The 18,449-nt window shown below is 36.5% G+C and overlaps 1 protein-coding gene across 3 annotated transcripts in view; it reads left to right on the plus strand.

Annotated features, from left to right (window-relative positions):
• smarcc1a (SWI/SNF related, matrix associated, actin dependent regulator of chromatin, subfamily c, member 1a) overlaps nt 1–18,449 on the plus strand; it is a 111,128-nt gene that overhangs the window by 33,124 nt on the left and 59,555 nt on the right. For 2 of the 3 annotated variants that reach the window (XM_039737713.1, XM_039737715.1), the window contains exons 4-7: nt 8,482–8,563; nt 10,495–10,587; nt 12,159–12,228; nt 13,511–13,580. In XM_039737713.1, coding sequence (XP_039593647.1) covers nt 8,482–8,563; nt 10,495–10,587; nt 12,159–12,228; nt 13,511–13,580 — 315 coding nt within the window. The remainder of the gene's footprint in view (nt 1–8,481; nt 8,564–10,494; nt 10,588–12,158; nt 12,229–13,510; nt 13,581–18,449) is intronic. The other variant, XM_039737714.1, reaches the window with a different exon arrangement.

Here is an 18,449-nt window from a genome sequence, read left to right on the forward strand (position 1 = left end):
AAGATGTATCAGTCTGGTAAAGGTTATAAAGCCATTTCTAAAACTTTGGGACTCCAGCGAACCACAGTGAGAGCCATTATCCACAAATGGCAAAAACATGGAACAGTGGTGAACCTTCCCAGGAATGGGAATGGGAAATTGCCTCAATTAAGGTCAGTGTTCACGACTCCACCATAAGAAAGAGACTGGGCAAAAACGGCCTGCAATGGCAGATTTCCAAGACACAAACCACTGTTAAGCAAAAAGAACATTAGGGCCCATCTCAATTTTGCTAAGGAACATCTCAATGATTGCCAAACTTTTGTGGAAAATACCTTGTGGACTGATGAGACAAAAGTTGAACTTTTTGGAAGGCAAATGTCCCGTTACATCTGGTGTAAAAGGAACTCAGCATTTCAGAAAAAGATCATACGAACAGTAAAGTATGGTGGTGGTAGTGTGATGGTCTGGGGTTTTTTTGCTGCTTCAGGACCTGGAAGGCTTGCTGTGATAGATGGAACCATGAATTCTACTGTCTACCAAAAAATCCGGAAAGAGAATGTCCGGTCACCTGTTCGTCAACTCAGGCTGAAGCGATCTTGGGTGCTGCAACAGGACAATGACCCAAAACACACCAGCAAATCCACCTCTGAATGGCAGAAGAAAAACAAAATGAAGACTTTGGAGTGGCCTAGTCAAAGTCCTGACCTGAATCCAATTGAGATGCTATGGCATGACCTTTAAAAAGGCGGTTCATGCTAGAAAACCCTCAAATAAAGCTGAATTACAACAATTCTGCAAAGATGAGTGGGCCAAAATTCCTCCAGAGCGCTGTAAAAGACTCATTGCAAGTTATCGCAAATGCTTGATTGCAGTTATTGCTGCTAAGGGTGGCCCAACCAGTTATTAGGTTCAGGGGGCAATTACTTTTTCACACAGGGCCATGTAGGTTTGGATTTTTTTTCCTCCCTAAATAATAAAAACCATAATTTAAAAACTGCATTTTGTGTTTACTTGTGTTATATTTGACTAATGGTTAAATGTGTTTGATGATCAGAAACATTTTGTGTGACAAACATGCAAAAGAATAAGAAATCAGGAAGGGAGCAAATAGTTTTTCACACCACTGTATATGTAGGATTTTAAATAAGCCCGATTTAAAGCGTGACATTAAAACTTCCCATAAAATTGTTGCACTTTTAGACTTAGGATTTTACAGTGTGTATAGATAGATAGATATGTGTATATCTCTCTATTATCAAAGAAAATTTTGTAAGGCTTGGAAGGAGTCGATACATGATCTTCTCTTAAGACAATTTGACGTCCCGCGAGAGAGACTTTAACGTCCTGCGAGACAAGGCATTGAGATAAAAGGACAGCTGCTGTACAGGCTTTTAAATAATCGACACACAGCGTGACAAGCAGAACAGGCAGCTCGGCAGCAGAAAGACGGCAACTGATCAGACAGCATTTCCTCAGCTTGCGTATGTGTGTGTGTGTGTGTGTGTGTATATATATATATGTATATATATATATATATATATATATATATATGTATATATATATATATATATATATATATATATATATATATATATATATATATATATATATACTATAAAATACTCAAGGCTGTAGTGTGTAAAGAAGCAATATTTTGAAAATATAACATGATTGTCAATGTAATTGTTTTGTCACTGTTGTGAGTGATGAGTATGTGTTGTCATATATATATATATATACACACATATATGTGTAAACATATATATATATATATCTATACATATACACATATATATATATATATATATATATATATATATATATATATATATATATATATATATATATATATATATATATACATATATATACATATACATACATATCTACATATATACACACACAGCTATTTCAGATCAGTGCAATACGCTGCTTGTTAAAACGGATAACTCCGCTCTTACGTGCAAGTCTGCGTGGATATTATGAACTATCGATTTGTTCAAGTTCTATTTAAATTTTAAATAGAAGGAATTTTTATTTAGTCGACAGAAATATCTTTGGTAGGAATGGTAAAACAGACAGGAATATTATTCCTGAATAAATCAACTCAAACCTTAAACAACTTATAATATTTTGCTCTCCATAAAAATATATCCTGTCTAAATTATACAAGTTAGAAATAAAGTAAACATTAAAAGAACAAACATTCAAATTTCTTTACTCTTATGTAATTTTATATAAAAATAAACTTAGATTTTAAATATCCCAAAAGATTTTGCTCTCCATAAAAATATATCCTGTCAAAATTATACAAATTCAAATATGAACATGCTGCATAACAAAACCTGGAAATATAAATAAAATGTGTTCCTTTCAGCAATAACAAATCAAATCATTCAGTTGTCTTTGCTCATATGTCATTTTAGAGCTGGACGCCTGGCATCTTTTTTGGCAACAGGTTCGTTTCTGTTTGGTGTGAGGTTCTGTGTTGTGGAGATTCTCAGGATGGATTGCAGGTGCTCATCAGTGAGGCGACTCCTGTGTGCTGTTTTGTTAGTCTTTATCACTGAGAAGAGCTTCTCACACAGATATGTGCTACCAAACATGCACAAGGTTCGAGCCGCATGTAGACGGACTTTTTGTTCTTCAAAGTCACCAAAGCGCCGTGCAAACTCAGTGCGCTCAGTTTATCAGCAAAGTGCGTATTTGGGAACACCGTAGTGACGACTTGGTTTAACATTACTTGGCAACAGGGAAAGTGGGGCAAGTTGCACTGGTGCATTTGTGTCTCCCATAAAAGCAGCTTCACTTGAAATCACTTTGTGATTGTGCACGGGTAAAACGTCCGCTGAAGTGTCAGATTCTTATTTAATTATTCTGCTTTCTGTATCTTCTGCATTGCATTCAGGTTACCCTGATGTTTTGTCTCATAGTGCCGTCTTAGATTAAATTCTGTAATTACAGCCACATTAGCTCCACAAATGAGACACACGGGTTCAGTAAACATATACTCAGCCTCCCATCGGTTTTAAAGGCTCTATTTTCAGAATCAACTTTTCTCTCAGCATCGTGTGAGCTAGCTTCGCAATAACTTGCAGCATCATAAGCTAGACTTGATTAAGGCGGTAAGTGTTCGGCAAGGCAGCTGAAGCGCTGCATTATGGGATCTGTAGTTTATTGTGTTACCAGCGCTTCATATACCTGGGCCATTAATAACAATAATACAGTATATAAAATGATCTCGGGCGGATATAATTACGCGGGCGGATGTGGCCCGTGGCCCTTGAGTTTGACACATATGGACTAAATAGAACTTGAAAAGATATATTTTTCAAATGTGATCGCAATTCAGATAGAGTTGACGCCAAGCACTACAGCCTGCATCCTCCCTCGCTCTTACTTTTTACCGTTCATCTAATGAATACACTGAGTATGGCTTTACCAAAACAATCATTGATGGCGAATAAAGTATCCATTATTCGAGTATGTAGATCGGGATATATATATATACATATATATATACCAGCGTATCGCAGCGAGAAGTAGTGTGTTAAAAAGCTAGAAAAGAAAAGGGAACATTTTAAAAATAACGTAACATGACTGTCAATATACAGTATTTGTTTTGTGAGTGTTACTGAGTGTTGCTGTCATCAAGGATTTGATTATCATTATTTCTTTCAATCAGGTTCGTATTTGTAGGATGTGTTGTGTTCAAGTTACATTCCGTGTTTGTCAATCGTTGTAAAGATGACAGGTTTCATTCATCGATTCGTTTCTTACTGCATCAATAAACAGCTCGTCTTCTTCTTTATCTGAGACCTGACACACTGCATGCACGGGTTTTTACACTGTCTTCCTTTAGCGGGACATTGACTTTTTCAACGTGTGCTTTGTTTCCGCAGTAGCTGGATTTATGAATATGCTTGTATGTATCAGGCGCTTCATATTTTTGCTGCCTTTTCAATTGTGTAATTCGGTTTTGTTCAGCTCTCTTTGGAACTGTTGCTTTTATCTGTGCACTCGCGCCAGTTCACGTGAGCCGCTTCGGTGTACATGCATCGAAGGTTCCCAGCTGTGCTGGTGCCATCTCGTGCTATGTCCATGGCTGTATTTAATGTTACCTTAGTCCTGGCACTTAAAACTTTCTCTGCAGTTTAAGCTGAGTTTGTGTCAAACACCACCCTGACCATCTCATCTTCCTCTCCATAAGCACAGTCCTTCACCCGTGAATATTTAGTGGCAGTTTGCTATTGGATTGCCGCTGACGGACGGCCTTATATGGGCAGGCACTAAATTACAACGCCAGTGCGGCGCCCGCCCTTTTATTAGTATAGATTATTGTTATTAATGGCCCAGGTATATGAAGCGCTGGTAACACAATAAACTACAGATCCCATAATGCAGCGCTTCAGCTGCCTTGCCGAACGCTACGCGTTAATCAAGTCTAGCTTATGATGCTGCAAGTTATTGGCTAAGCTAGCTCACACAATGCTGAAGAGAAGTTGATTCTGAAAATAGAGCCTTTAAAAAGCGATGGGAGGCTGAGTATATGTTTACTGAACCCGTGTGTCTCATTTGTGGAGCTAATGTGGCTGTAATTACAGAATTTAATCTAAGACGGCACTATGAGACAAAACATCAGGAAGTTCTGTGTTGTGGAGATTCTCAGGATGGATTGCAGGTGCTCATCAGTGAGGCTGAAAGACCTGAATGCAATGCAGAAGATACAGAAAGCAGAAGAATTAAATAAGAATCTGACACCAGCGGACGTTTTTACCCGTGCACAATCACAAAGTGATTTCAAGTGAAGTTGCTTTTATGGGGAGACACAAATGCACCAGTGCAACTTTCCCTGTTGCCAAGTAATGTTAAACCAAGTCGTCACTACGGTGTTCCCAAATACGCATACTTTGCTGATAAACCGAAGCGCACTGAGTTTGCACGGCGCTTTGGTGACTTTGAAGAACAAAAAAAGTCCGTCTACATGCGGCTTGAACCTTGTGCATGTTTGGTAGCACATATCTGTGTGAGAAGCTCTTCTCAGTGATAAAGACTAACAAAACAGCACACAGGAGTCGCCTCACTGATGAGCACCTGCAATCAATCCTGAGAATCTCCACAACACAGAACCTAACACCAAACATAAACGAACCTGTTGCCAAAAATAGATGCCAGGCCCAGCTCTAAAATGACATATGAGCAAAGACAACTTAATGATTTGATTTGTTATTGCTGAAAGGAACACATTTTATTTATATTTCCAGGTTTTGTTATGCAGCATGTTCATATTTGAATTTGTATAATTTTGAAAAGATATATTTTTATGGAGAGCAAAATCTTTTGGGATATTTAAAATCTAAGTTTATTTTTATATAAATTTACATAAGAGTAAAGAAATTTGAATGTTTGTTCTTTTAAGTTATTTAAGGTTTGAGTTGATTTATTCACTAATAATATTCGCCTGTTTTACCATTCCTACCAAAGATATTTCTGTCGACTAAATAAAAATTCCTTCTATTTAAAATTTAAATAGAACTTGAACAAATACGATAGTTCATAATATCCACGCAGACTTGCATGTAAGAGCGGAGTTATCTGTTTTAACAAGCAGCGTATTGCACTGATACTAAATAGCTGTGTGTGTATATATGTATGTATATGTATATATATGTTTATATATGTGTATATATATATATATTTTGTCATCACTCACAACAGTGACAAAACAATTACATTGACAATCATGTTACGTTATTTTCAAAATGTTTCCTTTTCTTTTCATTGCTTCTTCAACACACTACTCCGCTCAAGTGCGGGTATTTTGCTAGTGTGTATATATATATATATATATATATATATATATATATATATATATATATATATATATTGTGAACGCTGGCCCCGCACAGACAGACGGACAGCATCTTTTGCCCAACACACTGTTTATTTACACACTATTTACAAGTTAGAAAAGTCTCGCACTCACAACCCCAGCCCTTGGCACTGATTCCCCAAAGTCCAGGGCCCACAGTCTCTGTGCCTTTGTCCTGGCCGCCTCCGCCCCGCTCTCCAGCTCCGTCTGCTTCCTCCCGACTTCCACCAATGACTGGAGGGAGGCGCCTAAATAAGGCTCCCGGATGAGCCCCAGGTGTTCCGTCTTTTAGCGCTTCAAGCGTGGCGGAAGTGTCGGCTGTCTTCCTGGCAGCTCTCCGGTGCCACACAAGTCCCCGGCACTTCCTGGTGTGGCGGAAGTGCGGGCTCCCGGATAATTAGGCACCGGGCGCCGCCTGGCGGTGGCCACGGGTCCCTACAGGGCTGGGCTTCAAAGCCCTGTACCCGAGGCCCCTGCCTAACCAGGACGGACGCCCCACTCTGTCTGGAGGAGGCACTCGCCTCCTCCGGTCCTCCAAGCCCCGCCGCCGCTCCGCCCGACCGGCAACCGACGGGATAAACCGGCATCGGGCGCCGCCTGGCGGTGACCACGGGCCCCTACAGGAAGGGCTTCCATGCCCTCAACTCATGGCCCCCAACAGAACCAGGACGGACGCCTCGCGGTCTGGAGGAGGCACAAGCCTCCTCACTTCCTCCTGCCCCGGCCGGGCCACAATATATATATGTATATGTATATATATATGTGTGTATATATATATATATATATATATATATATATATATATATATATATATATATATATATATATATGTATGTGTGTGTGTGTGTATATCTATACTAATAAAAGGCAAAGCACTCATTCACTCACTCACTCACTCACTGACTCGTCACTAATTCTCCAACATCCCGTGTAGATAGAAGGCTGAAATTTGGCAGGCTCATTCCTTACAGCTTACTTACAAAAGTTGGGCAGGTTTCATTTCAAAATTCTACTCCTAATGGTCATAACTGGAAGGTATTTTTCTCCATTAACTGTAATGGAGTTGAGCTGGAATGACGTGGGGGCGGAGTTTCGGGTGACATCATCACGCCTCTCACGTAATCACGTGAACTGACTGTCAACGCAGTGCGTAGAAAACCAGGAAGACCTCCAAAAAGCGCTTAAGAAAACATGCATTATATAATTGAGAAGGCAGCGAAACAATAAGAAGCGAGCGAGTGACATATACTACCATATTCATGACTGATGCTACCTCGGAAAGAAAGCAAGGTGTAAACCTAAACTTTAAATTAAGTTCATAGACAGGCTACCGCTGGCGTTTCACATGCCCACAGGTAATGCGGGATACAAGTTTAATGAGAGGACGAGGATATAAGCGAGAGTTTTGATTACTTTATAACTAAGTTAAAATTGTAGGTGAAGGGGTGTGCTTATGCAAATTCGAGAGACTGTGTTTGTGGGGATTGACAGTTAAGGCGGGTGGGGAGTCACGTCATCATCTCCCTCCCATTCATCTCATTTGGCTCTGAGGTGAGCTCCAGCTAACGCCGTCTTCCGAAGCAACTTCGTCAGACTGCCACCAAATACTCACAGAAAAATCCACAAGTTAATACACACGCTGTCTCTATAGAGTTTCTCCACACTGAATCCTCCAGGCACTACTTACAAAAGGTCACATTGACAATCGCGTTCGTTATTTTTAAAATCTTTCCTTTTCTTAGCACAAGCACAGCTGAGAAGCTTCATGCATGTGCTCCATAACGCGCTAAAAAATAATGCATTTAATCACACTTTGCATATATATACATGTGTGTGTGTGTGTGTGTGTGTGTGTATATATGTCGACATCAGCCCCGAAAGAGTTAAAAAATAAAAAAGCTTTATATGCTGTTGTTTCTTTAAAGTGTATTTTAAATGTTTTCTTGACTACCCTTAGTACTTATGTCAGTAGCACTTATAACAAAGAACTGTCTTAATGCTGGTTCCCTTCCCTCTGCTTGTACACTTTCTTTAATTTGGAACTCAAATTATAGCCCTGTGACTATCCTCCATTTTTGTAAATAATAGATTTTGAAGGGGTAAATGATTGCAAGATAGAACTGTTTTGGTGACAGGTTTTTTGATTAAATGTGGAATAAAAGTAAAACTGCATTTGACAGCAAAAGCCTAATTTACCTGGTTCATGGTGCAGATTGGAAGGTTTCAGAATGGTTTATGTAATAAAGGAGCTGCAAATGGCTGAAGAGTAGTGAGCATAATGCTCCTTATCTTAAAAGTATTTTCATGAATAAAAATCTTTGTCTGACACCAGTATCATCTAAAAAGACACAAAAAATACCTGTTAAGGATTTCTCCTATGGTACATAATGAAATGTGGTAAGGGGTTGGTGTCTGTATTTCTCTACAATTATCTGTTTACTATTAAACATAACTTTTGTTCAGCTGTTAATTTTAGTTTGTGTTTAATGGTTTAAAATACCTTTTTTGCAAAGTTTAAAGTATAGATAAAAGAACAAAAATTTTGCACATAACTTGTTAATTCAGTAGATTTGAGCATTTGAATGAACAAGGCAATTTGTTTCCTCCTCCCCAAACCCAACCCAAAGGCGAAGATTTGACTTGCAGAACCCATCCAGGATGGATAGAAATGTTGAGATGTTCATGACAATTGAGAAAACTCTTGTTCAGGTAAGACCTATGCTAAGTAGCTGTGCCTTTCAAGAAAGCAAATGCAATAAGGTTCAGTTTGTAAAATGACTTAAACATGTTTAACTTCTTATTGAGTTTTTTGTATATGCACTCATGCAGAGTATGGTGTATTTATTTGATTGTTATAGGAAGAATCACAAAGGAATTAATACAGGAAAAAGAATCTTTTAAATGCCTACTTAAGCAAAAGGCAGACTGTGCTCTATGTTAAAGACATTACAGTATTAAAGAAGAGGTCCAGAAAATGTATGAACTATTTATTGATGAGTTGCGTTCAGCCATTCAAGCAACATGTGCTTTTTTATTGGAATTACCACTATTGGTCTTACTGTATATTTGGCCTAAAAAAAAAAAAAAGTTTTGACCACTAAAGCTGAGCTATGAATTTATTCTCATTTGTCTGTCTCACTTGGGTTTTATTGTGGCAGAAATTATGCTTTTTGAGGTTATATGAAAAATATGAGACTTTATCCAATTGTTGTTTAATATCATTAGGTGCCTTTTTCTGTACAATGTTACAAATTATTCAAAAATGAACTACGCTTCCTATTTATTTAAGGTTTAAACATGATTTGTAGGCTTATGTGTTTGTTTTCAGTATTTGTAAAGTATTTTTAAAGGAATGTATTTTTAAGTTAAAGCTGGTCATATATTGTTTCTTCAGATTGTGTGTTGTCTAAAGTAAACTACAGTACCGTACAAAAGACCACCTGTTAAAATGGAGCAAAATGTACAATTTGGGTGAAAATTTGAATAGGCACTTGAATTGTAATTATCAGACCTAAAAATGTATTTATTATTCCACATAACACATTCACTTGCTGTTTTGAAGATTACTACTCCTCTTGTATACAGCGGTGGTTCCCAAACTCAGCCCAAGGAATGCGCGTTGGCTGCAGGTTTTTGTTTCCACTAACTTCTGTTTTTAACCAAACTCCCAGCTAAATTTTGTGAGCTGTTATTTCCCAGTTTCTGTGTTTTGCGTCAGTGTATATAGGGCTAGTGTTGTTTTTCCTTTTTAACAATATTTTCATTCTGATTTTCATTCTGCCTTTCCCTTTGTTCTGGTTATTTAATCCATTAATTACTAATTAGTGGGTCAGATGCTGAAGTAGTTACAGCCTTTCATCACTCAGTGTTGTTTGTTTTTTGCTTGTTTTTAATTGTCATTATTGCAACTCAATGAAGGAAGCAAACTACACAGAAAAATGGCACAATAGCTGGAAAGTAACAAAAGAAAGTTAAGTTTATAGGAAGTTATAGGAAAGTAGAAGTGTTTCTAAATGTGTTATAAATGTATAAATCATAAGGATGTTCTTTTCTGAATTCAGAATAAGAGAAGAGGAAAAAACTGCAAATTAATTGAGATCATTTATCACTGATTGACTGCAAGTTTTTTTATTTCAACCAGATGAATGGAAAACTTGCATGGCAGCACTACAAAACACAGGGATCAAATAGCTACAGTACTTGTTAGAAGGTGTTCTTACCCTACTGGCTATGTGATGGTTAGGGGGCACTAGAAAATTTCAAGACCAATTTACTTGGATTCTGTTAATCTTCTTGAAGACACTTCGTGTTGTTTAAGATATGTGTGGTTCAAATGATTAAAATGCTGCTTAGGTTGTTTACTATTCGTTTTTAATATTGTAACTGCTGTTTGGATCCAGAGCATATTCTGAATAAAATGTGTTCAAGATATTTTTTCAGTTTTCCAGTGTTCTTGAAGAACTGGTGCTTTTTATACCAGACAGTATATTAGTAAATTCATTGCCCAATTAAGCCATTCTCCTATGTGCACTTCTAGCAATAGTTCAGTTATATAAACCGATGTACTGTCCTGATTTTGTACTGAAATACTGTGCTGAGCAGTACCATTTTAATGATCAAATGTATTCATCTCTTTCCAGAATAACTGCCTAACCAGGCCTGTTGTCTACCTAATGTCAGATATTGAACAGAAACAAGCTAGTAAACTCAAGGACATAATCAAGCGACACCAGGTACTGTTTTAATTTAAAGTGTTATATGTATGCACATTAGCTCTGTGGGTAGCATTTCTCCTTTATGTTTAAAATTTTATTTTCAATAGTGATTGTAGCTGCATTTGTCCAAAATTTCTAAGGGTCTGCAGCTTTAGCTTACTTCATAGAACAATTTAGGCAATAATGACACATGTTAAAATAATTCCACAATCCATGTATCTTCATTTTAAAACTTGTAATAAAATTCAAGGCAAAACAGTTCACACAAAAATAGAGAAAAAATATTACAAAGAAAGTTCTTGTTTAAAAAAAGTTCTGTTTAAGGCTTACTTATCTTGTTTCATTTCTCTCTAAGTATGTTTATACATAGTTTCATGTGTTCATAAGTTGTAGAAAGATCAGGAGACAGTCAGAAAACATGACAACGGTCTGTTTGTAATATAAAAAGCCATGCTATTAGCAGTGAGACTGTTTCCTAACTGGCTTAATTAACACAAAAATTACAGGAATAATAATTATTTATACTAGCGACTGGGAGCCGATCGAATCGGGCTACAAATTCTATGTTTATGAAATCCATACTTTCTCTGCAAAGAATTATTTGTTTTTTTAAGTTCTTGAAATGATTTTGTTATCGTGGCACTGATTTGTGCTTAAAGTAGACCTTTTTGGCCAATGTAATGTTTAAACGCAGCTGCGAGACGTGAACTCTGCTCTTTGGCGCACCTCATTTGATTTTTTTTTTGGCAAACAAATTTTCAAAACAAACCGTATTTTACGACTCTAATCAGAGTTGGAGTAATTATGTTGCTGTGGTCATTTTAGATCTGAGATCGGCTAAAAGCCATCTTTACTCAATTTGACAATAAATGTCAGAAGGACGGATGCCAAAACTGAACTGCCCAAAGATAGATTTCGAAGTACCAAGCAAATGGCGATACGTTCTAAATTACTTACGGTTTCCGGAGCTGTCGAAGGGTTTAAGTCATTTGACGATGTTAGTCCTAGAAAGTACGCCCCACCAAACCAACGTTCCAAAAACCAACCGAACTTGCTGTTATCTGCTCGAACCAACACCGACTTACTATACTTGGCCATCCAGCGGTGTCACTGAAGCATTCGAACATTCTTAGCCAATCATGCAATACTGTGTCCGTGTTTGCCACGTTATGTTCAAACTACAGAGGCAGAGTCCCATTGTATGGTTCTAACTTGTATTGAGTCGAGGTATCAAATCATATATAAGGATAGCCTATGCTCTAGGTGCTTAGCAGATAGCTAAAAAAGTTCTATTTCATCTCATCTTAAAGCGGGGTAACTATGTAAAACTGATATTCTATTCAAATTATCAGGTACTTGTGTGAATTTAACATTAACTTTCTAGCATTGTCTCTTTCAGTGATATTGAGTTCAATGTCTTGTCTAGTATATGTAAATACATAAGTGGAATATGTAGTTTAAAATCCTTATAAACTTGGGGTTGGGTACATTCACTGAAAGATGCAAATACGCATTTATATTTTAAATATGTTTTATATTAGCTTAATTTTCTTTCTAGCAGTAAGATCATATTTTGTGGTGTCTTCTAGGGTACCATTACAGATGATAAGTCAAAGGCTACTCATCATATTTATCCTGTTTCAGCATCGCTAGAGGAAGGTAAGTCTACAGTTCTGGTAAATAAAAGTACAAGAAAGTGAAAATTTGATTTCTTTATAGGCTGTACATTAGATAAAATATATTTTGATCTTTTATCTTTTAAAGTGTACAATATAACAAACAATAATTCAATTCTGTTTTTTTCAGTGAGAGAGGAGAATAAACACTCTCTTTGTTTAAGTGCTGGAATTGTGCTGCTACATTTTAAGTGTGTGTCACTTGAAATACAGTTTGTCATAATATATTTTTTTTTTCTGTCCGACATCGTTTTTTTTATTTTTATTTTTATATTATTGAATTGGTGAAAGGTCAACAGTATGCCATCTGGTTTATTCAGGTAACATAATCATCTCTGAATTGGTCAACTGGGTGCTACTGCTTTGAAGGGACATTTATGTAAAATCTACCTTTTGAAATCACAAGATATCAAGCACTGCTGTTAGCTCAGAGATGGCCAAAACCATTGGAGCCATGGTCTAGAGAAATCTTATCAGAAGTGGTCTTCATAGAAGAGTTGCAACCAAAAAGTCATTCCTCTGCAACTATGTGGTGATTTGACCAAAACTAGTGGCCCTCTCACTGCTGGCAAGTACAGGCAAATGCTTACTCCTCTTACAATACCATTTGGGAAGCATTTGATTGGTGCAAATTCATTCTGTGGTATGACAGTGACTCCTAACACAAGGCCACAACCTTACTTTATATAAAAAAAAAAAAAAATCTGCAGTGAGAAAAGGTACAAGGAATCCTGCAATAGTTGGTATAGCCCCCACTGAGCCCTGACCTCAGTATCATGGACCAGTCTCAGATTACATGTCAAGACAGAAGCAATTAAAACCACCAGGGCCTACAGTGGGATTGTGATAGGTTCTCCAAAAGGCTTGGAACATCCTATTCTGAGTACCTTCAGAAACTGCATGCCAGTGAGCCTAAGAAAATTGCACATGTTTTTACTGTGAAATCAATTACACCAAATTTTCTTTTGTCCGTTTGCATAAAATTTTAGGAATTTTATGTAATTATTAAAAACTACTCATGATATTTATTGTTGAAGTATTACCACCTGATTGCATTTTTTTTCACAAGTACCAAATTGTCTACTTTACTATCTAGAAAATGTGTTAACATTCTGTTCATTGGTTTATTTGTTTTTGTGATTTTATTTTTTTTTTGGCTCTCTGTACTGTATTTATATTTTTATAAATGAAATGTATATATAAAATATGTCAGTATGATTATGTGAATGGAATTTAAGTTGTTGTCAAATTCTCTTTCTTTTAAGAAGAGTGGTTTCGTTCAGTGATGCGGAAGGACAAGCAGGTGCTGGTTCACTGGGGAATGTACCCTGACAGGTAACTGTCATGCAAGCTAAACTTTAAAAGCTAATAAATTGTGCACATCCAGCATGGACGTGAGTGCATTAAGGATGTCGCTAGGCTAGAGTTTTTGTATTTGATATCAATACCTGTGAAATTTTACAATACTCTATACCTATTTCATACCAAAAACACAATCCTATTCAATAATTTTCAATGACTTTATCATTCACTTAAATAATGGAAGTTCTGTACATTTAATAGTGTGTCATTTTCTGCAATAGAAGATAAAATACACTGTATAAATACTAACCGTAACAGCTTTAAAATACTTGTACTTCCAACATGTAGTTACACAACTATTGTCATTTTTAAATATCAACATACATTGCAGGGCTTGAATGTTAATGTGTGATAGACATGTTTCCCCAGTGTAACAGCTTTGGTGGTGGGGTTACTAAGCATAGGGTTTACAGTAAAGAATGATATCATTATGGAATGCATGACTTATCATACTGTGCTCACATTCAGAATTTATTCTGTGACATTTTCTACCCAAATACTAAGTGATAGTAAAAATAAATTTTCAAATGTTATTAAATCTGTTCTGTTTAATTAGTGAATTCCAGGATAATTCAGAATATTTACATTTAAACAAACTCTTTGAAACTGTTATTCTAAAAACTTTAATTTTAAATTGTGATTTGTCAGAGAACCACTCTGTTAGGTTTGTAATATTTGCTATTGTAAGATTAACAATTGCATCATTAACTGGTTAAACATTTTTCTGAAGAGTAATATTTAATGGATGAGTCAAGTAAACTCAAATTTAAAATATCACAAAGCCATGGTACTTTAAAGCAGTGTTTCTCAGCCATTCTGTTTTTGTGGCTAACTTTTTAACATGCAATTGTCTTTGTATTCTACCAAATGTTCCTATTTGGTGATTCTAGTGGCATCGTCAGAGCAGCAGGCCCTTGGTGCATCAAGTGGCTTCCCACTACCATTATAAACAGTAGCAACTTGTGATCCCATTTTGTTTGAGAAACACTGTTTGAAGCTTCATTTGCCCATTAATGCCCATCTGTCAGTGAAGTAGGATGTTGTAAAGACAATGGAAATAAAGATTACAGGAGGCTATATATCTATACTCCTGGTTAAAACAGAGCTTTAAGGAGTAAGGAAGCTTCATTTTCATATAGCTAATTAACGTCAGTAAAATAACAGTGATTTATCTCGGCTGTTTGGAACCTCTCTCGTATGGTGTAACTCTGGCAAACCTGTCCGAAGACAGTTTTTTGTTTTGGACAGCGTTTAGATCTGGCTTTTCACTCATCATACAGAGCTTTGTGGTGATCTGAATGATCAAACAAATTAGTTGTATTGCCTTGTATTATGGCAACAAATGCAAGGTACTAATGACAAAGTATCTGTTTTTGGGCGACATCATCCTTTCTGTGTGACCTAATGTTGCATGTTGTTTTTGCAACCAAATCTTCCTTTCACCACTCATTTTCAGGCCTGTGGTGAATTCATCATATGTTGCAGACTACAATATTTGCTTTTTTGTTTAATTTGTAATTTAAAACTGCAATTTTAAGTCTGACATTTAAAAAATTTAAAACTAAGAAACATTATAAAAAAACCTTAATGATAAGGAAAGACAAGAAAGGCATTATTTAGGATTTTTGATACACAGATCAATATTAATCATGTCACTTTCGCAAAATGTATAATCATGACTCATTATATATATATATATATATGTATATATATGTGTATATATGTATATAATATATATACACACACACACACACAAAAAAATTAAAGGAACACTTTTTTTATTGGGCCTGGCATGAAATCAGTTAAACCTGTCTGATAATTTCTGTCTGGTTGGTTAAGGTCATTGTTAATCACTTTCAGCTGTATTGGTGTTCATGGACTTAACGACAGGTGCACTAAAGTGGCAACAATTAGAAAACCCTCAAAACAGGACTGGTTTTACATGTGGAGGTCATTTCAAGTTTCTCCCTCTTGATCTTTTTTGGCTGGTTTTCCACTCGTGCTAGTTTTGGCTTGAGTAATTATCTCTACTGGCAGTATGAGGCGATTCCTTAACCCTACAGAAGTTGCACAGATTGTCCAACTTCTCTAGGATGGCACATCCACACGTGCTGCAGCAAGAAGGTTTAATGTGTCTCCCAGCACAATCTCCAGAACATGGAGGAGATTTCAGGAGACTGGCTGTTATTCTCGGAGAGCTGGACAGTGCCGTAGAAGGTCCTCAACCCATCAGCAGGACCGATACCTGCTCCTTTGTGCAAGGCGGAACAGGCTGAGCACTACTCGTGCCCTACAGAATGACCTCCAGAGGGTCACTGGTGTGAATGTCTCTACCCAAACAATCAGGAACAGACTTCATGAAGATGGCCTGAGGGCCCGACGTCCTGTAGTGGGCCCTGTGCTCACTGCCCAGCACCGTGGAGCTCGACTGGCATTTGCTCAAGAACACCAGAATTGGCAAGTCCGCCACTGGCGCCTTGTACTTTTTACAGACGAGAGCAGGTTCACCCTGAGCAGCTGTGATAGACGTGAAAGAGTCTGGAGAAGACAAGGAGAACGATATGCTGCCTGCAACGCGTCGTTCAACATGACAGGTTTGGTGGTGGGTCAGTGATGGTCTGGGGAGGCATATCCATGGAGGGACGCACAGACATCTACTGCGTAGGAAATGGTGCTCTGACTGCCATAAGGTATCGAGATGAAATCCTTGAACCGGTTTCCTCCTAATGCACGACATTGCCTGGCCTCATGTGGCAAGAGTATGCAGGCAGTACCTGGAGGATGAAGGAATTGAAACAATTGAATGGCCTTCACGATCCCCTGACTTAAACCCAATAGAACATCTGTGGGACATTATGTTTCGTCCATTAGGCGCCGCCAGGTTGCTCCTCAGACTGTACAACAGCTCAGGGATGCCCTCATACAGATCTGGGAGGAAATGCCACAAGACACCATCCGTCGTCTCATTAGGAGCATGCCCCGACGTTGTCAAGCATGCATACAAGCTCGTGGGGCCACACAAGATACTGAAAAGCATTTTGAGTAGCAGAAATTAAGTTTTTGAAACAATGGACTAGCCTGCCACATCTTCATTTCACTCTGATTTTAGGGTGTCTACACAATTGAGCCCTCTGTAGGCAGAAAACTTTTATTTCCATTAAAAGACTTGGCATCCTTTTGTTCCTAAGACATTGCCCTGTCGTTATTTGTATAGATATCCAACTTCATATTGAGATCAGATGTATCTGATGTGTTTCTTTAAAGTGTTCCTTTAATTTTTGTGAGCAATATATATGTATGTATATATATATATGTATATATATATATATATATATATATGTATATGTGTGTATATATATATATATATATGTATATGTGTGTATGTATATATATATATATATGTATGTATATATATATATGTATATGTGTATGTATATGTATATGTGTATATATGTGTGTATGTATATATATATATGTGTATATGTATATGTATATATATATATATATATATATATATATATATATATATATATATATATATATATATGTGTATATATATATATATATATATGTATATGTATGTATATATATATATGTATGTATGTATATATATATGTATATATGTGTATATATATATATGTATATGTATATATGTGTATATATGTGTGTGTGTGTGTGTATATATGTGTATATATATATATATATATGTATGTGTGTATATATGTGTGTATATATATATATATATATATATATATATATATATATATATATATATATATATATATATATATATATATATATATATATATATATATATATATATATATATATATATATAGATATATATATATATATATATATATATATAATTCTAATAAAATCAAATGCTAATGATTAAATGCAAAAGCAAGATCAATTGAAGAAGCTACCACCAGCACCCTACTCCCCCTCCATTTTAGCGCGTTTCCATTATTTACATTTTGCCTGAGGAAGGGGCCTGAGTTGCCTCAAACCTTACATTTTGTAATCTTTTTAGTTAGCCAATAAAAGGTGTCATTTTGCTTGACTTTTCTCTACATTCATAATGGTTAATACGGTACAACACCCTAGTACTACATTATTTACAATAATTCACTAAATGAATAAAGCAAACACACAGGCTGAGAACAATTAACTGTTGTGAGTTTGATTCAATCTTTAAATTACCAGGTAGTAAACCAACTTTAAAAATGTGATGAAAATATAGAATTACAGGTGAGAGTGCTCTTGTAAAACAGATTGCAAAAATACATTTTCCTACTTGTTTTCATCTTCAGTTTTCCCAGGCATACTCCCAGATATATAAATGACACAGCCTTGGGGACATAGTAGATCCTGTGGGGGGAGCCTGGTCATATAATCAAGTCACTTTCATAATGGTTCTTCTATCTCATGCCAATGATCTTCTTGCTCCTGTTTTGCTCTTTTTTTTTAAGCTGTTTTCCTAATAATACTCCACTCCTTTATGAATTTGTCTGTTTTTTATTGGCCCTTTCCTATCCTTAATCACTTTTAACAGTCCTTACATTCTCAATAATTTTAACTAAATGACTCAAGCATATGCAATTGAAGGCAACATTAAAGATACAAGAAAGTTAAAGGTACAGGGACTTGTGACTTTTACAATGTTTCTCCCACAGCTCTGTACTCCATACAAGTACCTTATTTGTACAAAGGTCTAGGAGTACCTTTTTTGCTCCTACACAGCATTTAAAGTTTTTACAATGACTTTCCAGAATGTCATAGCTAAATTCTTTCAGCAAAATGGTTCTCAACTATACCTTCCCAAAAACTAAATGGTGG

Source organism: Polypterus senegalus, chromosome 15 (genome assembly GCF_016835505.1).
Source record: "Polypterus senegalus isolate Bchr_013 chromosome 15, ASM1683550v1, whole genome shotgun sequence".
Lineage (NCBI taxonomy): Eukaryota > Metazoa > Chordata > Cladistia > Polypteriformes > Polypteridae > Polypterus > Polypterus senegalus.